Source organism: Mytilus trossulus, chromosome 11 (assembly GCF_036588685.1).
Source record: "Mytilus trossulus isolate FHL-02 chromosome 11, PNRI_Mtr1.1.1.hap1, whole genome shotgun sequence".
Taxonomy (NCBI): Eukaryota; Metazoa; Mollusca; class Bivalvia; order Mytilida; family Mytilidae; genus Mytilus; species Mytilus trossulus.
The window spans coordinates 19,146,782-19,172,592 of NC_086383.1; the positions used below are offsets into that span (position 1 = coordinate 19,146,782).

Sequence of the window (25,811 nt, forward strand, 5' to 3'; positions counted from 1 at the left end):
TTCCTTAAAATTAAAAATACAGGGGCAGCAACCAAACAACAGATTCTCTGATTCATCTAAAAATTTAAGGGCAAAAAGATCTTGACCTGAAAAACAACAACAACCCCTATCAGATTTGCTCTAAATGCTTTGGTTTTTGAGATATAAGCCAAAAACTGCATTTTACCCCTATGTTCTATATTTAGCCATGGCGGCCATTTTGGTTGATTGGCCGGGTCACTGGACACAATTTTTAAACTAGATACCCCAATGATAATTGTGGCCAAATTTGATTTTATTTGGCCAAATAGTTTCAGAGGAGAAGATTTTTGTAAAAGACTACTAAAATTTACGAAAAATAGTTAAAAATGGACTATGAAGGGCAATTACTCCTAAAGGGGTCAACTGACCATCTTGGTCATGTTGACTTATTTGTAAATCTTACTTTGCTAAACATTATTGCTGTTTACAGTTTATCTCTATCTATAATAATATTCAGAATAATAACCAAAAACAGTAAAAATTCCATAAAATTACCAATTCAGGGGCAGCAACCCAACAACGGGTTGTCCAATTTATCTGAAAATTTTAGAGCAGATAGATCTTGACCTGATTAACAATTTTACTCCGTCAGATTTGTTCTAAATGCTTTGGTTTTTGAATTATAAGCCAAAAACTACATTTTACCCCTATGTTCTATTTTTAGCCATGGCAGCCATCTTGATTGGTTAGCTGGATCACCTGACACATTTTTTAAACTAGTTACCCCAATGATGATTGTGGCCAAGTTTGGTTTAATTTGGCCCAGTAATTTCAGAGGAGAAGATTTTTGTAAAAGTTAATGATGACGGACGACGGAAGACAGGCACAAAGTGATGGTATAAGCTCACTTGGCCCTTTAAAAAAATGATCCAGGTGAGCTAAAAATGGAAACTTAAGTTAACAAATGTACATACTGAATGTCTTATCCACTTGTCTTGTCCCTGGTGATTGTAGAAGAGACAAAATGGTTCTGTTGCTATTTCAAATGTACAGGCACTCAACACATCTATAATATAAAATAATTTATATTGTTTAAAATTTAATTCAATTAAAAGCAAAATAGCTTGAAAAAGCTTATTTTCTTGTTACTGGTCAGTTCAAAGGCTTTTGAAACTAGAGGTCATATAGAGACTGACCACTTACATGTTAAGTTCTAAAATTAAAGGCAATTAAATTGTGTTGATATTTTTTTAGGATTTTCTTACTGTCTTAACCCTTACCATGCGGAATTGTTTTTAGAAAATGTCTAATTTTCGTTTATTTGCAAAAATATGCAAATTATATGCAAATGAGCTTAGCCCTGTTGCTGTAGCATATTGAATTCTTTAAATCTAATATAGGTGATCACGGGGTGGGGTGGTCGGGGTGAGCAGGCGGAATTTTTTTTGGCGGAAATTTGCCCCAAAGAGGGTCTTCAGGTGCAAAAAGCGTCAATTTTGCCGATTTTTCACCCCTTCTCTTGACCCAGAAGACCCAGGGTTGCTGGTTCAGGTATCCAGCTGTAGCCTGCGTGTAGAGTGGACCCTCGTGAACAAATTGACCACAACAGTTGTTAGATCGGAGTGAATCTGATCTTGATTCATCAGTCTACAGAAGGTCATTTGGACCCAAAATACCGAATTTCACGATTTTTGCCGATTTTTGACTTTGAATGGACCCAAAACCGGAAGTAGTTGTTTCCTATGCGTATTTCATTAATAATAATGATCAGTAGTTATATGGCCGTGGGTTTGCACTATCTTTGCCAGTTTTATGCCTCTGGACTTCTTGTGTAAGATACAGATGTGAAGCCTACCCCTCCAGAAAACCGAGTTTTAGCCAATTTCAATTTTCCATGTCCGTATTTGTGCTCAAAATGCTACTTATACATGAGAAACATGAATATGGATAGCCTCAGGTTGACGGGACATACATAAATTTTAAAATAAGTATCATAAAGTGGACTTCTAAAAGTACGGAACGCCATTGGAGCCAAATAACGGTTATTAGGGTCCGCCCGTCAAAAGACGGTCACCGCATGGTAAGGGTTAACTTTACTAATATTATAAGGGAAGATCAAAGTTTAATATTTTTATGAATCTTTATAGTTTTTCTAATCTTGAATGTTGAGAGACAAGATCATGCTGGTGAAAAATAGTGGGTTTACAGTATGCAAAATATCAACAATGACACAGCTTAAGGATGTAGTTTTTCAAAGTTTAGGAATTTTTGTCAAACGTTTCGACTCCTTTCTTCTGATAATACAAGGTAAAATATTTTGCACCAAATCACCAACTTTTCTTTTCATAGAAGACTTTTTAATAGCGCATAATAGGTCATGAATAAACATTCTGAGCAGATTTCTTTTCTTACAATTAAAGACCCAAATAATATTAATGCCAATGCTAAATATAAACTTTCATTAACTAATGAATGTGCCAGTTGTAAAGAAATAGAAACTATAGAGCATAAATTTTTTGAATGTATAGAAATAAAACAATTTTTGAGAGATTTTTCTAATTGGTGGTATTTAGTTTTTGGGGTAAAAATATTTTTGAATAAAGACAGTGTCATTTTTGGAATATTGAATTCTGACTACTTAGTGTTAAACTATTGTATTCTCAGGCAAAGTATTATATTAGTTATGTAAAGAAGGATTTATGGAAGTTATTTAATCAAATTTATACTCTATATGATCATATATATTCAATGTATTCAAAAGTATCCTTAAGAGGTATTATACATGTATACTGAGTATTCACATCATTTACTTGTAAATTTTTACTATGTCTTATTTGTAAAATATCAATGGTATGACTATGCCATAGGTCAATCACTTATGTATTGTAAAAATGTATGGATATATGTATGCACTGTAGTTTGAACACCAAAAAGATCAATAAAAAATTTAAAAAAAAGAAGCTAAATATGAGGTAAAACTCCTAAAAAGCCTTTTTCCATCATTTAAAAAAATCAAACATCACAAAAAGGAGTTCAATAACAAATCAAAAATAAGGAACCTTTTTATTCCATTTGAAAAACCTACACATATCAAATAAGACTGAATTCATTTATCCACCCTATACATGATTTCTGTGAATTTTCATAGCAATTTTAAAATTGATCAGAATTAAGAAATAATTCTGGCAAAAGTGGGAGTATTCTAATTTCTGTTGACCAAGATTAAATGAGGACCATAAAAGCATAAGTTTTTGCTGTCTTCCCAAAATTTTTCTCAACCCTACTCAATTCTTATAAATTATTATAAGTATACTTACTTGTTGTGTTTCCTGTGGAATTTGTGGTGTTCAAATTGTTTTCTGGGTCAATTCTCAAAACTAAAATTAAAAAATTTATAAAAAATCATCTTGATTTCTTATTTTCATATACTACATGTGGGGGATAGGACCCATTATCAGATTCTGGGATCTGGTGTTTTAAGTTTAGGATTTCAGGATTGACCCATTTGGGTTCCATGTATTCTTTTTTTGAATATCGGGATGTCAAGATTTCGAATTTTTAAGCCTAGGATTTCGGGATCAGGACCCCTCCTACATGCAAGCATAGAAAAAGAAATGATTGATTGGTTGTAGTTATTCATGGTGGCAAATTGTTTATAGATGGAAGTAGCCAGATCTGAGTCGAAACCAACCTTTGCCAAAGGAAGTTGCCAATTCACATCTCCAATGTTACAAGAAAGGCTAATGATCACTATCAATGAATTACTGAGATAAGGGGCCAGAGAGGCCCAAAGACAAAAAATAATTTATCTTTCTTGCAGATGTATTATATATATATGTCTAACCACCAAAATCTATCAGTTAAATACTTATGTTTCAAATGATCTTTTTTCATAGTTTTTTCTGTAATTTCAGTTTTTCAATAATTCAAGAAAACAAAGAAGCCATTGAATTTAAATAGTATTATAATTGTTTAAAAGTCCAACATGTTTTATGTGATTGTATAACAGGGTGATTGAAAAAAACTCAGCCAAACCTATATTGTTGTAGCATAAAATGAAAACCAGGTATATATAAGAAAAAAAAACCCAAAAAAACAAGCATCATAAATTTCAACTAAACAATACTTTACCCAACAGACAAAAAATAGTGTGAATAGTGGATACATGTATACATCTGTACAAAAAATACAATATGGCACTTAAATTGTAAGGAGATATTATTAGGCCAACAAAAAATATTTTGCAAGAAAACTGTCTTTTTGATGCGGTACATATGTGGTTTTATTGATTTCAATCCTTTGATTTTCTAACCCTTCAAATTGTCAAAAAATTGAATATGTAAAAAATTAAACTGATTTGAAACTAAAGGCTCTAAAGAGCCTGTGTCCCTCACCTTGGTCTATGTGAATATTAAACAAAGGAAGCAGATGGATTCATGACAAAATTGTGTTTTAGAATGGTGATGTGTTTGTACATCTTACTTTACTGAACATTCTTGCTGCTTACAATTATCTCTATCTATAATGAACTTGGCTCAGTAGTTTCAGAGGAAAATATTAGTAAAAATTTATTATGAAAATTGTTAAAAATTGACTATAAGGACAATAACTCCTTAGGGGATCAATTGACCTTTTTGGTCATGTTGACTTAATTTTAGGTCTTACTTTGCTGTACATTATTGTTGTTTACAGTTTATCTCTATCTATAAAAATATTCAAGATAATAACAAAAAAGGGCAAAATTTCCTTAAAATAACCAATTCAGGGGCAGCAACCCAACAACGGATTGTCCGATTCATCTGAAAATTTCAGGGCAGATAGATCTTGTCAGATGCTCTCAATGCCTTGGTTTTTTTAGTTATAAGCCAAAAACTGTATTTTACCCCTATGTTTTATTTTTAGCCATGGTGGCGGCAATCTTGGTTGATTAGCGGGGTCAACGGACACACTTTTAAACTAGATACCCCAATTATGATTGTGGACAAGTTTGGTTTAATTTGGCCCTGTAGTTTCAGAGGAGAAGATTTTTGTAAAAGTTAACCGACGACGACGGACAAGGGACGCAAAGTGATGAGAAAAGCTCACTTGGCCCTCTCAGCCAGGTGAGCTAAAAATAACTTTACCTTCATCAGATTCATCCAAACAATCCGGGTATCCATCTCTAACAAGGAATTCTGGGATACATACTCCTGAACTCTGACAGGAAAATGTATTCATACCATTTCCACAGCCTAAAATTGAAATAATATACATTTATTATATTAAAACACTTCTAATTTGCAATTGCCTTTTTAAGAACCATTTTGTCAAGATTGTATATATCCCTGACCTATAAAGTTCATTAAAGTTAAAATAAGAATATACAAATACATGTACAGTAGGTATCTTTGATAATCCAAACAGTCTTTGCCATTACTCCTAAATGCATTGAGCCTAGAGGAGAAGCAGCTAATTTCTAACATCAGTTTGAAATTGATTTTTTTTTATTTTTGTTTAATTATATTTGAAAAATATTGTTTTTCTTAAAATACAACCAAATCCCCACATTCCACAGAAGATTATGCTTCACCACTTTCAAATACAAAATATGATTCGTTGATTCTAACTTTTTTTTAGCATGGACTTTTATAGCAAAACTGTATAGTTGAAATTAAGGGCAGATTTATATGTCGATGCCACTGCTGGTGGAGGTTTCGTCCCCACGGGTATCACCAGCCCAATAGTCAACACTTCGGTGTTGACATGAATTTCAATTATGTGGTTCATTTTTATAAATTTCCTGTTACAAAACTTTGAATTTTTCGAAAAACTAAGGATTTTATTATCCCAGGAATAGGTTAAATTAGCCGTATTGGGCTATTCCAGAAATAATCCATCCCCCCCCTATGGAAGACATCAGTTGTGAAAAAAAAAATCCATGGAAATAATTTTCACCATTGCCAAAATTTTCCGGAATTCCAGCATTTGAAATTATAATTGTACTTTAAAATACTGGAATTTTTTTCATGATGCTGTCAATATGTCTGGAAATTTGAGTGTAAAGGTCGGAAGCAATACCTATGGAAGACATCAGATTTTAATATTTTGTCTGGAATTTATCTGTTTCTGTCTAAATATGCCAAAAAAATCTGGAATTTATTTAGTAATACATGTACATGTAAATGCAGTCATAACCATGAGAAGCGTATCTAAAAGTTTATAATTTAGGGCAAACATATTCCGGAATAAAAACTACTTTTTTAACTTTAACAGCGTATACATGTACATGACATGACGTACGTCATTATTTTCATGAGAATTGGGATCCAGCACATATATCCCACCCTTTTCATTTCATATTTTTACTTCTGTCATATATATTAAACAAAAAAAAAGTTGCATTGGAATTTCCTATAAACAAATCAGAATTTCTTTTCAGGATAGTAATGTAATGTTTCATTATTATATATTTTTAATGTAACTAAATAGGATTTAATAAAAGCACAAACATCAAATTAATAGCTGGTAAGAATGCATGGGAAAATTGATAAAGAGATAATTGATTTGACCACACAATTGGAAACATTTACAAACATCACAAGATTAAGACATCTAATTAGTTTCAGACACTTGTCATGCTTGTGATATAAACAGGCAAGTTGAAAACTTGACCTTCATCCATATGTCCAGATTTTATCATGGTAAATGTAAGGAAGCTTGAAATAGTGACCATGGTGACCAGCTCATCCCTACCACTTATTGAAATTGAATTTCCTGTTATTCAACAACTCTACCTGCTAAAGTTCACTTATGAATGCAATAAGTATTCCATAAAATTTCTAGACCTTGAAATCTTCAAAGACAAAAACATGAAAATACTGGTGTTTTAGATATAAAAAGCCATAAAAAAAAACACAGAAAATTTCCAATATCTTTAAAAACTCAAACACCCCATTTGGAACTTTAAATCCTATATCAAAGGCAAAGTTATTCATAACCTAGAAAAACAAACCAGAAAAAAAAACTTTTATGAACTGAAATTAGTAAAACAAATTATAGTCAAATTCCAAGACAGACAAGATAAAATAAAGAAAAAGAACCAAGTTGAATATCAATGAAATGTATCAATCATTATATATTATCATCCTCAAGCAGAGAAACTTCAAAAGGTGTGCAGGAAATACTGGCATCTTATTAAAACAGATTCTTCAATAGGTGCTATATATCCTATTAAAACCTATCCATAGGATTCAAAAGAAATAGAACATTGGTGAATTAGTGAAATGAGCTATAAAATAGTTTGTATGAACATAGCAGCTCCTTCAAAATTTCCCACTGTGCAGAACTAATTAATGGCAATTGTCATGAAAACCACACATGTATACAGATATTCTTATAAGACAAAATTCTTACCATCTAACACTTAACAAATGCTTAATTCAACATTTATTGAAATACTAAGGTTAAAATAGTTGGAAAATCAGAAATTCTAAATTTAAATTCAAATTAACAAATTTTATAAAATTATGAGAGAAAAAAAATTAAAACGTACATGTGAAAAAAAAATGAAAAACAGAAAGGGTGGTTTCTGCTGAAAATCTCCCTTGATTACCACATTTCTTGAAAAACCCAAAACAATGCACAGTACAGTATCAAAGAAAGGCCATAGAAATGATTTGCACTTAAAATTATAGGTGGATCAATTTCTAAAAAAATATCCCTAAACAAAGAAAATAATCGTGCGAGTGCTTTGGACACATTTACTTGTTTTACTGAATGGGAAAAAATCACCGTTCTACGCATTATGCTGTAAATTGGTCAGAAGAAGTTGTTAAGGTTCATTCTTTCATTCGCTGCAGAAACTATAAATCTTTAGATCAAAAGTTGAAAAAAATATGTACTAGTTTGCTGTTAACTTATAGAATCACCAGCTGATTACAAATGATTCAGACGAAATAAGTGCTCATACTTGGATGTTTGCACTATTTATCAATCATGTGAACTATTAAATAAAAATAATGTGAGGCCACACCAATTTGATTCCTTGTTCGACGGACCCGCCCGCATCTATTTTTTTCAAAACAGATTTTTTTTATTTTTATTATATTCCCGCTTCCCGCATCCGGAAATGAAATCATGTCCATTTCCCGCACCATTTTTTTTGTAAATATTATATAAAGATCTCAACATTTGTTTTTTAAGATCACAGTCTAGCCTTCATATAACGATTTTAAACCTATCAGCACCCCACAACACTGTAAATATCTGCGAGAATATTTGTTTCAGCATGAAACCAATTTATTCCAAGCGGGAGTGCTCCGATATAAATAGAAATACCAGTACAGAACAAAACGTTGATTTCTTTCCCCCTAACTTATATTCCCTTTAAATAAATGTTCGTTGTTAAAATAAAGTACAAAGAACTTCTGAAGGATTTGCCTTCAACTGCAATTATAATGTATGGTTACGGTCATACCCGCTGCAGGTTTGTGCACCTGTCATTGTTGATTCACGGACCTGTCGTTCAGCAGTTATCGTTTGTTGATGTCGTTCATTGGTATTTTCTCGTTTGGAAATATAATTTAGATCGTTGGTTTTCCTGTTCGAATTGTGTACAATACTAAGTTGTGGTCCCTTATAGCTTGCTGGTTGGTCTTGATCAAAGCTCTGTGTAAAAGGCCGTACTTTGACCTATGTTTGTTATTATCAGGTTGGGACCAACCCTCCCTCAGACAAGGGCCTTGAAGGGGTCATTTTACCATGTTTACTGTTGTAGAAAAGAAAATAGAAATACTAAGGATTGTACAGTGATAAGTTAATTCAACTTAGAATTTTTTACTCAAAAAGAGGAGAAATACATTATATTTTAAACAACTTTTCTAAAGGAGGGATGGGTCCACTTATTTTGAATACATGTAATATTAAACTGTTAAAGTAAATGTGTTAACATGGTTAAAGTCCAGGAATATTACAAAATTCTTGGACATGTTTTGACCATTTAATACCAAATATTATAGTTCTTTGGGAAAATATAAGCCCTTTTGTACTTGAAGTGTTTTTACAAAAAAAATATATAACTTATTTTGACCCCTCATAAAAGGGATATTCATAACATTAAGGGGTTGTTCTGAACCTGATTATGACTTGGATAGAGAATTGTCTCATTGTCAGTCACACATACATAGACCAGATTTAATTATTCAATTATTTCTTGTTGAACAGGGAAAAAATACTTCATAAATTAAAGAAATGTCAAGGTACAAGTGATAAATCAAGTTTTAATATAGTCAAAACCTTCTATTTTATGTTTACAAAAAAAAATTATAATCGCTCGCCTTTACTTTTTAAGCTTCGCCTCAAAAATTTGCAAATTAAATATTTTTTTATTAAAATTTTCAAATCGCTCGCTCGCCCCAATTTTTGGAGTCCAAAAATCCGTAGAACAAGAAATTAAATTGGTGTGGCCTGATCTGTTAAATTAAAATGTTGCATTTTAGCGTTAGTGGTAGCCTTTAATGGTGGCGACCTCCCCTTTAATCCCCATCTGCTATATGACCCTGTTTATCTCTTGAATAAAAATTATTATATCTTTACATTAAAAATAAAATCAAAATTTGCTCCTGGTTCTTTCTCTTGATTTAAGAAGAAGTTTCTGTCTAATTTTTATAAGTTTTGTAAAATTTCCTGGAGTTTGACAAAGTTATTCAAAATCTTGCACTTTGATATCTAAAGATTGACGGCAAAATAATTATTGATAAGTAAATAATGGAAAAATGGACCAAAAAAAATCTAATTTTACTCTACATGTCAGGTATTTATATATAGAGAGTAAGAAGAATCTTCTTTTAAAGTTCCCTGATATTGCTTAAAGTTCTGAGGAGCTTATTGATATTTTGTTACCTTCAACCCTAGGCTTTATCTAAATGTTAATTGAACAAAAATAAGGGCTTAAGTGTCCAAGTGTTCTAAATCTAAATGTTAATTGAACAAAAATAAGGGCTTTAGATATAGTGTCCAAGTGTTCTAAGTATTTTAACTATCACTGGCTCATTGCATAGGCGGATCCAGATGAAGGGACCCCCCCCCCCCCCTTTTGTGGGAAAAGTTTTGTTGCTTATAAAAGAAATGACTGGAGCAGCCCAATCCCTTCGGTCGGTCAGTGCCCCCCCTTTTTTTACCAAAAGTCCTTGATCCGCCACAGCATTGGCCTGTCAACTATGACATGTGTGTAAGGCTTTAATACAACACAAGGCAGTGCCCTTAAACTTTAATCATAATTCACTGTTAGTTTTCCACCGTAAGGTCATGGTTTTCTCCTGCATCAAACACCAATAAAAACTGACAAAAAAGCACAACTGTGCAGAAGTGGCATTAAACACCAATCAACATATCAACTATTCCATAATGTTTAACAAAGTTTATATTGAAGTCTTTAAAAAAGCTTAACGCTCAGACTGTTTAAAAAACACAAAGTTGATACCAGGCTCAAACTTATGAACACCAGATAGGGTTCTCTCTACAAAAGGTGTTTTTTTCTGGACAATTTTTAATTTTTTTCTTTCAATTTTAGCATCACATATATAGTGGCAGCTGAGGTTGAAACAAACATATATTTTTTTCTCAGGTCAAAAACAAATTATTTCTTTATCTGAAAACTGGAAACACTTTTTTTCCCCCAAAAAAAACCAAACTGAAAATCAAATACCGTAGTTGCTGCCTTATAGGAGTGTGAGTTCTTTTTGTGAAATTTTTTTTCTCAACTTTTTAAATTTTCAAAACTCATTTCTTTAAAAAAAAAAAAAAACATCCGTCATTTCTTATTCATATCCATTTTCCTTATCTTTAGTTATATGCTTTTTATGTGAAAATAAAACATGCTTTGTAGATGTAGATTAAATGCACGTCTGGCATACTAAATTATAATCCTGGTACCATTTATAACTACTTGTATTAAGACTATCAATTAAAAAAAGGGGGATCTTCTGAATATAAAATCAAAAGTCAGTGAGAGACAGTTTTCCACTGATTCTGATAACAATCTATTTGTTTGTATCAGTATTTTGCAATCTATAGTAGAGTCATGGTCCACAGCTGGTCATTTCTGGTCAGTCTTTTACAATATTGGGGTAATTAGACAATATCCTGCTGTGAAGACAAACAAGTGTGTTTGAATAAATGATGTATCAATTATCTGTTAATTGGTAAATGTTATGGCTATTTAGCTGAAATGACCTAAAATCTGGCATTAGTTAATAATGTTATAGGACAAACCCTAAATTTCATCATAAAATTTAAGATATCAAATTAAATTGCACAAATTATTGGTTTATAAAAATTAAACCTTATATGAAAAGGGTGAAAAATACAGATTTTATTATACCTTGGTTGAAATAATCATCTTCTTGATTACATCACAAGTGTCTGAAGCTACATTTAATTATATGTCAAGATAGATTTTTTATGTTTGAACAAAGGTCATTAAGGCATCAAAATTTAACCATGGAAATATTATATTCAACATATAATTATTCCATGATCAAACCAAATTTTCTTTGTTTCTATCTTTCCATGAGACACAATTTATCAATAGCAGTTTAAGATTAATCCAATTATTGTGACTTTTGCACCCGATTTACATACATCAGTTTGTATATACATGTACATATACATTTGTATTTAAAACAACTCTAGCTAAAAATTATATAAGTTGCACTTCTGTTAATTATTAAAAACAATGCAATTTCGCATAGGAACTATGGGTACCTTTACAGCTCAAACTATGCCCTCTTTTACTATGAAGTTTCATATATTATTATTATACTCCTTAGTATTATATACTAAAATGGCAAGTTGTTGATATGTACTTCTATTTTATTCAAAGGTCAAAACAAAAGGCCATGCAGCATATCCTTTTAACATTTACATACATTTAAGAATGGCTAAGAGTTTAAACTAATTTATACTTGATAATTCTGTAGTATATCCCTACCCGGGCTACCCTACCCATCATATGTCATATCTCATATCAGTATATACACAAAACAAAATATATATGAATAATATATCCCCTATAAAGAGACAGTCTGTGAAAAAACTGTCTTTGCAAAGTGCAACCTATAAAATGAATTGAACAACATTTTTAATGCTCCTGCTCTCTAAATTTTAACCTAACTATCACTGTATCAAAGTTTTGTCTCCTCTCCAATTATTTTGAAGTCTTTTAAGAGATGTACATACATAGAACTCTTGTGTTTTATACCTGGAAATAATGATTTGCAAAGAAATCTTTTCTGGAAATTCTTAATGACTTCCAGTAAATATTATGTGGAAATTACCCTACCCTTGGAAAAAATCATGGAATTTCTTGTGCACTAATAGACAAAAAGTTTGGAAATTTTTTGTCGAGGTTGGAAATTTGTCTGGAAATTTAGAAAAAATCAAGAAAAAAAAATCTGGAATTCCAATGTCTTCCATAGGGGGGGGGATGGATTATTTCTGGAATAGCCCATTTGGCACAACGTTTTGGAATTTTGAGTCCACAATGCTCTTCAACTTTGTATTTCTTTGGCTTTACAACTATTTTGATATGAGCGTCACTGATGATTCTTATGCAGACGAAACGTGCGTCTGGCATATTAAATTATAGTCCTGGTACCTTTGATAACTATTATATGAAATGATTTATTGCAATACTTAAGTACAATCATGGTAAAAATGAATGTAACTAATGTCTCCTAGAGTTTTTTGGTAAGATTCCTTATTAATTAAAAAATCCAACTGGGTTTAATTCTATTTGGATTTCATATGCATTTGAAGTGTGGATCATGTCCAATTAGACAATGACAAGGTTTTTTTTAACAACATCGACTACCCATGAGGGTGTTGCAAGGTCGTTCATGATAACTCCAAAAGCTTTTAAAACTTGAACCAAACCTATGAACATTGGTAATGTTATGAATATGGGATAACACCAATTTACTCGGAACTACACAGACTTGGGTTAACTATTACCAGTGTTCATTCGGAAGACGACTACGTCATATCAAATAGTTCCGGGGTTTTCCATAGTATATTTGAGTCATTACCCAAGTTGTTATCCAGATCAAACGTCCCAAGTTGTCGAGCTGCCTAAAAGATAGCTAATGACTCAAGCCTAGGATTGTGATATTATAGGTAATATATTGCATACACTATCCCTATAAAATCATTACAGTATTAAACATTTGATAATTTGACAAATTGTTAATCATAACAAACACATATGAATCTGATAGTCAATTAAATAACTTATTTTTTCTTACTACTAATTGGACAACTCTGTCCTTCCATCAAGGTTACATCATCAATAGCAACAATGGCGGGTGCTAAAAAGGAAGTGTCTCCATAGGCAACAAACTCAATAGTTGTCTCCCCTGCAGGAAGTTCAAAAGATCCTTCCAACCAATCATCAGTCTCCACATAGATTCCATTGGCATAGAATACCAACTGCCTTACTCCAGATCTTCTTGAATAAACTTTCAGTTCTGCTGACACGCCCCCTTCCATGTTGTAATAGAATTTTACACATCCTCCAGGTGTTGTCAGATAAGGGGGAGAGGTCAAGGTTGCTGTCTGTCTACTGTCAGATGTGACAAACATGTAGTGACCTGGAAAAAAAAAACAACATGAAAATTTATCACATCATAGACATTGACACATTATGAACAAGAACCTTTTAATAGTAGATATGCTCAAATTTCCATGACTCAACTATAAATAATTGTGATCTCTGACACATATCTATTATCTTATTTTAGGTTTCCCAAAACCACTTTTTTGCAAAAATTTCAGTCTAGCTTTAATTACTATGACATTTATTCTTTTTATCTAGGGGTACAATAAATTATCTTCAACTTAGACCCTGTTTACACTTGTAAAAAAAGATTATTTCCTGAGATAGATCGAGATCAATCTAAAAGAGATCAACCTGTAGTCTAATTTAAACGAAAAGATCAATCTTTAATCGGTCTTTAAAATGCACCTCCAGAGGTGGTTTTAAAAATATCAATCTTATTCGAATCGATCTTTCTTTAAGTGTAAAAGCTAAGATTAATTGCGAACTACCCTTTTTCAGGTGAATATTATATTTAGAATATGAAAATAAATCTGCGCATATTCAATTTATCAAATAACACTCTTTTGAAGTGTTTGGTTGGGGTTTGAATAGACAATTAGGGTAAAATAATGGTTAGGGTTCCAAAGAACTGAATATCTTGCCATCTTTTGCTATTAATAGCAGGCTCAACAAAAATGAGGGAAAAAAAATCAATTAAAATTTTTCCTCTAGAAACTATCTTTTGATTGTAAGAAGCTTCTGTCCAAAATTGGTAAAAATTCAGGATAGTTTATGAATCAAATGAATGTTATAAAACTTCAGACTGTGTGTAATGTTAACTGGTAGAAAAAACTAAGTTCATTTATATGTAAAATACGGATTTTTCTTTCTTTTTTTCTTTACAAATTTCCTTCTGGATACTATCTTATAATCATAAACAAGCTTCTGTCCAAGTTTGTTAGAATCCAGGATAGTTTAAGAAAATTATAAAAATATAGTATATATACCAATACACATAATTAACAGCGCCTGGTGATGTTTTATAGCCTGACCGGTTTTGGTCCATAAAGGACCTTCATCAGAGGCAGAATGGTGGATTAATGTTTGCACCCTATTTATATAGATATGGTAACCGGCAGTTGAGTTAACCGGCAGTTGAGTTGACCGGCGGTTGAGTTGATCGGCGGTTGAGTTAACCGGCGGTTGAGTTGACTGGCGGTTGAGTTAACAGGCGGTTGAATTGACCGACGGTTGAGTTGACTGGCGGTTGAATTAACCGGCGGTTGAGTTGACCGACGGTTGAGTTGACTGGCGGTTGAGTTGACCGGCGGTTGAGTGAACCGGTGATAAATCCCAGTGGGATTTTCCATGGTTACAGTTATCTATATTTGGCTAATGTACATGTTACAGTAAACTTTTTGACATGTTACGGTAAACATTTTTACATTATACGGTAAACATGTGACCTGATGATATAACCATATTTGGGCTTTAGCATTCGATAAAGGGTGTTTAATCATTTAAGAAGTACATGGTAACCATTTAGTCTTGATCTTTGGCTTATGATACACCTAAATATCAAGTCTTGGAATAGTATTTCATGGTAGTTAACCGTCGGTCAATTCAACCGCCTGTTAACTCAACCGCCAGTCAACTCAACCGCCGGTTAACTCAACCACCGATCGACTCAACTGCCGGTCAACTCAACTGCCGGTTAACTCAACTGCCGGTTACCATATCTATATAAATAGGGTGCAAACATTAATCCACCATTCTGCCTCTGATGAAGGTCCTTTATGGACCGAAACCGGTCAGGCTATAAAACATCACCAGGCGCTGTTAATTATGTGTATTGGTATATATACTATATTTTTATGCTTTTACATTTTTCTCACTGATACACATAGTTAATATGGCTTCTACTAAGGAAAACTCCATTTGGAGTTAATGTGTTTAGAGACTACTTATGTCAGTACACCTTTCCTATATTGCCTAGTTTAAGAAAATTATTAAAATTTCAAAAACTTTAACCACAGAGTGAATATTTGTGGACACCACCCCCAACAATGAGGTTGACAGAATGTAGAATCACTATGTCTTGCTTCTTCGACTAAAGTCGAAGACTTGAAGGCGTGACAAAAAATAGAAAATAAAAAACAATGGGGTGTTAAAGTCATTTGAAACCTCAAATTACAAAAAAATATGCATATGTTTTTTATAACTAACTGGATAGTTTTCATTATACAACTTATGTACATATACTTTTTTCTGTGGAAAATTCTTTAATTTGTCCACATTTAGAAGAAGTTTACTTATTCTTAATTGCTTGCTTCCAGGAAGCAATTCGCCAACATATTTTCTGTATGCATAGTGACCCGAGCGTAACCCTCCACGTAAATCTCTGGTGATCGCAATACGCATGGATCTGTCATTGAAATAAACAAATATCTGATTATACATGTTAAACACGTGCTCAATACCCATGCTTTTTGTGATTTGTTTACTATAAGGTGACAATCAGTAAAACTCGGCTTTAAAACACGGCATTTAATGAGCAGCCACATTTGTTAAATAATAACAAACAGAGAGAAAAAAAATTGACGATTATTTGACATATATGCGAAAATAATGATAAAATCGTGCATAGAGGACTAAGTTTATGATATATACATGCATTGGATCAAGAATTGGATCAACATTATTTTTCACCACTCACTCATTTCATATGACTTTAAAATAGAATAATTGGCAAAAAAAAAATTGAGAATGGAGATTACTGTCTTAATTCATTTAAGAACACAGATAATATGATCCCAAATTTAGAAATTATATAAGTGTAAATTCAGAAATTATTGCTTGCATTTATTATGCTATTTTTGACAAAAATGTGATATAAATTTTTGCGATATTGAGAAAAATCCTGTTTAATTCATAACAAAAAAAAAATTCAAAATGCAACTTTAAATTAAAATTATTGCAAATATATTATATTATATTTTCGCAAAAATAAAAACATTAATTTTTTTTTTTAAATTTTGCAGTATTTTAAATTGTCTATATGTTATTACCTGTGTGGTTACCAGCACCCATGGTGTGATCAGCTGCTGGCAAATGGTGAACAAAAGCATCTCTCCAAATATAGCTACCAAAATAATATCCACATCCGTAAGGCTGCTCAAAGTCACAACTTATGCTAATGGCTGAAATGGTAAATAGTATATAACTTCATTACCATGACAATTTATGTTACAAGTGTCAAATTTTAAGCATCTAAAATGTTTTTGAAGATCCATTGATGACCTTGGGCTGTTTTCAGCTCTTTGGTGGAGTTGTTGACTTTTTGACATATTCCCCATTTTAAATCACATTTTTAATAAAAATCGTGTGTCTTAATATTATATATAGATAAAGAAGACCTACATACTGCTGACTTGGCTTTATCAAATTTACCAGAAATCATATGCTCCTTTAGTGTAAGGTCCAATAAGAATGTGTCCAAAGTACACCGATGCCCCACTTGCATTATTATTTTCCATGTTCAGTGGACTGTGAAATTGGGTCAAAACTTTAATTTGACATTAAATTAGAAAAATCATTATTAACCATAGGGAACATTTGTAATAAGTTTCAAGTTGATCTGACTTCAACTTCATCAAAAACTACCTTGACCAAAAACTTTAATCTGGGCAGACTGACGGATGAACTACCGGACACATAGACTGAAAAAACAAAATGCACCTAAGTTGGGTATAAAAAACAAATTCAAATCAACTTACGGCAGTCTGCCTCATCTTCACCAGAGGGACACTGGGAGATCTTATCACATTCTATCTTCTCCTCAATACATATACCATCTTTATGACAGGGTGACAGACCACTTGGACAAACTGCAAAGAAAAGAAAAACAAATTTTTCAATATACAAGATAAAATATATCATCTGTAAATGCAGTATGCAGGAAAAATTGCAACATGTGTTTATCATATGTTTTCAAAACATATGAAAAACATATGTTGCAATTTTTCCTATGTACTATATATAAAAACTGCAGATTCAATTTGTTTATAATAAAAATTTCTTTGAAAATATAATTAAAAATAAATATTTTGTAAATAAAAACAGCAGATGAGACTCTCCCAAGGTCAAATGAACATAAAAATCATCAGAACATATAGCACACTGAATTTGCAACAAGGGCCAATATATGAATATCTTTTCCAAAATACAAGGATAGATAACACTTTTCAATGTGAATATAACTTTACTTTTTAATTTTTTAAAATTTAGAGGTTAATGTTATGACTAAACAGAGGTTAATATCATCCTTATAAAGAGGTCAATGTCATCACTATATAGAGGTCAATGACATCATTTTATAGAGATTAATGTCATCACTATACATATGTCAATATTGTCACTATACAGAGATCAATGTCATCACTATACAGAGCTCAATGGCATCCCTACTGTAAATTCAGACACTTATTATTGCGATTTTGCCATTTTAGACAAAATTCTACTTTAAATTTTCTTATGATTTCGAGAAAATCTTGTTTAATTAATATATAGTATTTCAAAATGCGAGTTTAAATTATTGCCTTTACAACTCTATCGCAATTTTAGCAATAATTAAAACCTTACAATAATTTCTGAATGTACAGTATATATACAGAGGTCAATATCATCACTATACATTGGTCAATGTCATCACTATATAAAAAGGTCAATGCCATCACTATACAGAGGTCAATGTCATCACTTTACAGAGGTCAATGTCATTGCTATACAAAAGTCAATGTAATCACTATACAGAGGTCAATGTCATCACTATACAGAGGTCAATGTCATTGCTATATAGAGGTCAATGTCATCACTTTACAGAGGTCAATGTTATTGATATACAGAGGTCAATGTCATCACTATAAAGTTGTTAATATCATCACTATATATATATAGAGGTCAATGACATCACTATACAGAGGTCAATGACATTGCTATACAGAGGTCAATGTCATCACTATAAAAAGGTTAATATCATCACTATATATAGAGGTCAATGCCATCACTATAAAGAGGTCAATCTCATCACTTTATAGAGGTCAATGTTATCACTATGCAGAGGTCAATGTCATTGCTATATAGAGGTCAATGTAATCAATATATATAGTATCAAAGACATCACAATATAAAGGTCAATCTCATCACTATAGAGGTCAATGTTATCACTGTATAGAGGTCAATGCCATCACTTAACAGAGGTCAATGTCATCACTGTACAGAGGTCAATGTTATCACTATACAGAGGTCAATTTCATTACTATATATAGATCAATGTCATCACAATATAAAAGTCAATATAGTCACTATACAGAGGTCAATGTCATCACTAAACTGAAGCAAATGTATGAATATATTCCAAATGTACTGGCTGGTTATAACACTTTTCAGTGTGGACATAATTCTATCTTTACTTCAAACTAGAACAATGGTATCACTATATAAAGGTCAACAGCATCCCTATATAGAGGTCAATATCAACACAATATAGAGATTAATGGCATTGCTATATATAGGTCAATGCATATTTCATCCCTCAACAGAGGTCAGCCTCATCACTATATAGAGGTCAATGTCATCACTATATAGTGGTCAATATCAACACTATATAGAGATTAATGTCATTGTTATATATATGTCAATGTCATCACTATATAGAGGTCAATATCAACACTATATAGAGATTAATGTCATTGTTATATATAGGTCAATATCAACACTATATATAGGTCAATGTAATCACTATATAGGGGTCAATGTCATCACTATATAGAGGTCAATGTCATCAATATATAGAGGTCAATGTCAACACTACATATAGGTCAATGTCATCACTATATAGAGGTCAATGTCAAAACTATACAGAGGTCAATGTCATCACTATATAGGGGTCAATGTCATCACTATATACAGGTCAATGTCATCACTATATAGAAGTCAATGTCAACACTATACAGAGGCCAATGTAATCACTATATAGGTCAATGTCATCACTATATAAAGGTCAATGTCATCACTTTATAGGTCAATGTCATCACTATATAGAGGTCAATGTCAACACTATATATAGGTCAATGTGATCACTATAAAGAGGTCAATGTCATCACTATACAGAGGTCAATGTTATCACTATACAGAGGTCAATTTCATTGCTATATATAGATCAATGTCATCACAATATAAAAGTCAATATAGTCACTATACAGAGGTCAATGTCATCACTAAACTGAAGCAAATGTATGAATATATTCCAAATGTACTGGCTGGTTATAACACTTTTCAGTGTGGACATAATTCTATCTTTATTTCAAACTAGAACAATGGTATCACTATATAAAGGTCAACAGCATCCCTATATAGAGGTCAATATCAACACAATATAGAGATTAATGGCATTGCTATATATAGGTCAATGCATATTTCATCCCTCAACAGAGGTCAGCCTCATCACTATATAGAGGTCAATGTCATCACTATATAGTGGTCAATATCAACACTATACAGAGATTAATGTCATTGTTATATATAGGTCAATGTCATCACTATATAGAGGTCAATATCAACACTATATAGAGATTAATGTCATTGTTATATATAGGTCAATATCAACACTATATATAGGTCAATGTAATCACTATATAGGGGTCAATGTCATCACTATATAGAGGTCAATGTCATCAATATATAGAGGTCAATGTCAACACTATATATAGGTCAATGTCATCACTATATAGAGGTCAATGTCAAAACTATACAGAGGTCAATGTCATCACTATATAGGGGTCAATGTCATCACTATATACAGGTCAATGTCATCACTATATAGAAGTCAATGTCAACACTATACAGAGGCCAATGTAATCACTATATAGGTCAATGTCATCACTATATAAAGGTCAATGTCATCACTTTATAGGTCAATGTCATCACTATATAGAGGTCAATGTCAACACTATATATAAGTCAATGTGATCACTATAAAGAGGTCAATGTCATCACTATATAGAGGGCAATGTCATCACTATATAGAGGTCAATGTCAACACTATGCAGAGGTCAATATCATCACTATATAGAGGTCAATGTCATCACTATATAGAGGTCAATGTCAACACTATATAAAGGTCAATGTCATCACTATATAGGTCAATGTCATCACTATATAGGTCAATGTCATCACTATATAGAGGTCAATGTCAACACTATGCAGAGGTCAATATCATCACTATATAGAGGTCAATGTCAACACTATGCAGAGGTCAATATCATCACTATATAGAGGTCAATGTCATCACTATATAGAGGTAAATGTCAAAACTATACAGAGGTCAATGTCATCACTATATAGAGGGCAATGTCATCACTATATAGAGGTCAATGTCATCACTATATAGAGGTCAATGTTATCACTATATAGGTCAATGACATCACTTTATAGAGGTCAATGTCATCACTATATAGGTCAATGCCATCACTATATAGAGGTCAATGTCAACACTATGCAGAGGTCAATATCATCACTATATAGAGGTCAATGTCATCACTATATAGAGGTCAATGTTAACACTATGCAGAGGTTAATGTAATCACTATATAGAGGTCAATGTCATAACTATATAGAGGTCAATATCATTACTATATAGAGGTCAATGTCATCACTATATAGAGGTTAATATCATCACTATATAGAGGTCAAGTTCATCAACTATACAGAGGTCAATGTCATCACTATACAGAGATCAATATCATCACTATACAGAGGTCAATGTCATCAACTATACAGAGGTCAATATCATCAATATACAGAGGTCAATATCATCAACTATACGGAGGTCAATGTCATCACTATACAGAGGTCAATGTCAATACTAATCAGAGGCCAGTGTATAATTATCTATTCAAAACTTACCCAACGGAGGACAATCTCCAGGGGTTATTTTTACATCATCTATTCCAAAGTATTTAACATCATAGGCGTAATCATATAAACGAAAGTTGATTTCCATCCTTCCAGGAGCAATGGGCATCTGCAAATAAAATATTTGATGTAAACTCTTGATAGACCAAAAAGCCTTGTAAAATTTGTATATCAATTATATATAAGTTATATTGTGGGTTATAAATGTCTTCCAATAAAATAAAATACAAGTTTAAGGTGGTACACAACACTTTCACTTAAACTAATTTGGCTCGTTTAATTTTTATAAAATTTTGTCAAAGGATTTATTTTGACCCTTTAACAAAAATATAAAAATTTCACAAATTTTGAACCAACCGTTTTAACAGAAAATTACACTGGTAATATAGCAGTTTGACAAACACTAATTTTGATCAAGCTTAATATTCCTTTTACAACACAATGTACTTAAAACATTTAGCGGACTTTACAGATTCATCTCCATGTAGTGTTAGGTAACACCTTAAGACCGCATCAAGAGTTTGTGTTGTAACCTTTGAACTCAATATCATCCTATTCAAACTTGTTATCTCTGTAAAATGGAAAGTTTCCATAATAATATTCCTACTGTGACACTAACCAAATTGCACCTATTTTGACAGTTTTTTCAACTACGTTTTTTTATGATGAAGACAAACATTTCCATTTGTGTATCCTTCTTTATTATATAAATACACCAATTTGATTTTCAATTCATATGGAATCATAGAAAAATTGGTCTGAACTAGCCTCCAAACCATCAATGATTTTGTAATGAGGAGTACCCAAATTGCATCCATGCCTAAATTTGCATCGTCAAAAGTCAAATAACAAAGCTTTTGTTTATTTTTTTCAAATATTTTGAACAATTGGATATTTGTCCATGCTTAGTCTTTTTTTTTTAAGAAATGGATACTTGAAACATATTGTATTTGCTAATTTTAAAAAGATGATGTTTTAATAACGTGGCATGGCGATGTTTCAGTACATTTTGCTTTTTCAGTAAACACTTCATCTGTTGATAAATACTGTAAACGTTTTGTGTATATCTAAATATATTTACCTATGTTGAAAGACGTGCATACTATTGGATCATAAAAATACAACTTATTTAGTCTCTAGGAAATCTTGTAAGATTTCCACTGCTATTTTTGCTAAATAGGTGCAATTTGGGTATTCGTTGCAATTTAGGTACCGTTACGTTATACGTTAAAGCAATTAAAAAAAACCACTGCTTCTTTGTCTTTTATATTTTTTTTCAATGATATTCTAATAAAAAATATACTACCAATATTAATAGTGTAAATTAGAAATTATTGCAAGGTTTTTATTATTGCGAAAAAAATGCAACAGATTTGTAAACGCAATAATTTAAACTTTATGTCTAAAATGACAAAATTGCAATAAATGCAGGCAATAATTTCTGAATTTACAGTATCACATTAACCAAGGGAGCAAACTCTTACCTGTGTTGGTTTCCAAACATTGGACAAAGTTGTCATGGTCGAATAAACAGACATTGTATTGTTAAACATTGTGCTGTTAAATGTTCCATTTCTGGATATAATCTCAAGGTCAAGGTAACTGACCTCAAATTCAAATAAATTTACATGACCTATATAATATAGTGAGAGACACGAGGGGACTGTAACTTCTTCTACTGGAGAGCTGAAACTGAAACTGCTGCCAGCATAACTGACCATTCCATAAAATGTGCCTGAAAATTAAAACAAAAAATTGAAATTTCAATGTTTGATGTGTTGATATTTAAAGGCAGTTCAATTTTTCAAATAATTTATATATAGGAGAAAACTTTTTTTCAGATAATTTATAAATATATATAGGAGAAAACTGCAACCAAACATGGTTGTATACATTTCATTCAATTTCGTAAAAGTTTTTACTCTAAAAATAATATGTATTTGGTAGCTTTCAATTGTGTAATTTCTTTAAGTTTCTTCTTTTGCCACAGTTTCTAATAAACTTTCTATAGTTATCTCAACTAAAGTTGTCTCTCCTCTCTCAACCACACCCAGCAGGCACTCAACGTTTAATAAACGTTGAAATGAGGTTGAAATGTGATCAACGTATATTCAACGTTGAAACAACATAACATTTTCAACGTTGAGGAATAAACCAACATTCAACGTTGAATAAACGTTGATCATTTCAACGTTGCAATTGGAACGTTGATTCAACATTGAATCAACATTAACTTATTTACTCATAGAAGGCCTATATAAAAAAATCATTATCAGAAGGCAATATATGCATAACTGTAGAAGTATATATTTATAAAGAAAAGAATGAAAAAGAGTTTTGGGTTTCACAAAACAGTAAAGTACTAACTATTGGTCACTATTTCAACTTGAGTTTTGCGTCACCGTGACGGTATGAGAAAAGGGGGGGAGGTACATGTAAGTCGTTTGATACTAAATTTCTAGGGAATAAGAAATATAATTTATTCATTTCATTTCACATAACTTTAATTTGAACATAAAGATAACAATGTAAAGAAATTTAAAATAGTTGATTATTCAAACGATTTCTTTCATTCATATTTTTGCGGGATTTGAACAGGAAGTTAGATTGCCCATGCGCATTATTCAAACACGCACCTTTCCTGTATTTGAAAAAGAACAACAAAGTCAAAGGACGAAGTCGAAAGAGAAACTTCCCGTTTATCACGTATATTTATGGTATGTATATGTTTGCATGTGGCTATCACGGTTTGTCATATTTACGAATTGTGTTTAGAAACTCTAATTTGGTATCATATTGCACAATTAGAGAAAATTATAACGTCAACATTGTATTCCAGAAAACAGATCAGAACACATGGAAGGGCCATCATATATAACTTCCTCCAATTATACTATTTCTAAGAGCATTTAATGTGGAAAGCATATTTAGTTTCATTTTAAAGTTTAGGTAAAGATTGTTACAAATATTATGCTTAAAGATTCATATAAGAAAAAGGGGGGATAAGCAAGTGTTTACATTATTTTGCTCAGGTAAATTTCCCAACATGTTTACTTTATACTATATATATGCGATTCTTTTAGTTTAACTTTAAGGCTTGGTAAATCACATACTTTTTGACAATCATATTAAACAATGAATTTCAACTGGACAACACAGTATTGAATTTGAACGATCATGGAAAATTGATACTTTTATTGTTTTATTTTTACAAAAACAAGTCAGTCTGAGCCTTTACTGATCTTCAGGCCTAGGTGATCTCTAACTCTGAGTAATGTGAGAAATGCATGTTTACTTTAATGTGTACGTAACCTTGTTTTGAATGTTATAGCAGTACATTATCTGATATCATGAACATGTATTATTTATTTTACAGAAGCTTGTCAAACAGATCAATGGCTAAAAGGCATCAAGTGGAGCAAAATTAAAATTCAGTTTTGGGAATTCCAGTCTTTAAAATCATCAAAGGTAGGTTTTTTGTCTGTATAGCTATATACCATTTGTGTCCAAAGATTAATCTTGTTTATTCTAATTTTGTTTACCTTACATACCATAATATGTTTGTCTTTATATCTAAGCTATTCTAGTAAAGCTCTTTATTTTATGTTAATGAAATTGTGCAGTCATCAATAAAAAAAAACATCTTACTTAGGTAAAGTGTTTTCATTGTTATCAATAACATAGTGAAACCCACAGTCTTACAAAACTTAGGTTGAAGCTTCTTCATTAACAAAAAACTACTAATAGTAAACATTAATGTATATATTTTTATTAATGATTATCTTATTACAATATGTGCTTCGTCATTATGGTTTTATTAATTTTGAATGCTTCTAGAAACAAATTAAAAGTGGCTCAAATTTAAAATATCTTTTCAGGACATACAATTTATATTTATTATATATATATAATCTGATTTTTTCCAGAGTTTAAATATACTGCAAGAGTAAAAAGATGTCACTTGGAAATACTTATCTGATAAAGACCACTCCAGCTTAAAATTTACCGCTGAAAGATCCCGAGGTGGTGGAAGAATGATGACATGCAATAAGGACAAAAAGAGACAAAAACAAGTGAAACTGTGAGCTACTGCTCACTGATGATACCCCCACCGCAAGTGGATAATATTAATAGTGTAAAAATATGCAAGTGTTCGGTAAACAGGAAGTTGTCAAGTGATGAATCTGAAAACGCATCACACGGTATAGCTGACTTAAATAAATCCTGAAACCAAATTTGAGAAATCCTTGTATTGTAGTTCCTGAGAAAAATGTGACGAAAATTTCAACTTGGCTATCATGTG

General features: G+C 31.8%; 1 protein-coding gene and 1 long non-coding RNA gene across 2 annotated transcripts in view; one reads left to right on the top strand and one right to left on the bottom strand.

Moving 5' to 3' along the window:
• The window catches only part of LOC134689809 (MAM and LDL-receptor class A domain-containing protein 2-like), a 156,970-nt gene that overhangs the window by 21,198 nt on the left and 109,961 nt on the right, over window positions 1–25,811 (bottom strand). The window contains exons 65-72 of the mRNA XM_063549774.1: window positions 22,993–23,243; window positions 21,500–21,617; window positions 17,311–17,421; window positions 16,603–16,734; window positions 13,242–13,586; window positions 5,085–5,192; window positions 3,279–3,338; window positions 936–1,027 (exon numbers count right to left, since the gene is read on the bottom strand). Of these exons, the coding sequence (XP_063405844.1) occupies window positions 936–1,027; window positions 3,279–3,338; window positions 5,085–5,192; window positions 13,242–13,586; window positions 16,603–16,734; window positions 17,311–17,421; window positions 21,500–21,617; window positions 22,993–23,243 (1,217 nt within the window). The remainder of the gene's footprint in view (window positions 1–935; window positions 1,028–3,278; window positions 3,339–5,084; window positions 5,193–13,241; window positions 13,587–16,602; window positions 16,735–17,310; window positions 17,422–21,499; window positions 21,618–22,992; window positions 23,244–25,811) is intronic.
• LOC134690818 (uncharacterized) lies at window positions 24,139–25,563 on the top strand. The gene is made up of 3 exons (XR_010102030.1): window positions 24,139–24,225; window positions 24,885–24,976; window positions 25,435–25,563. It is a non-coding gene; the product is annotated as an uncharacterized LOC134690818 (long non-coding RNA).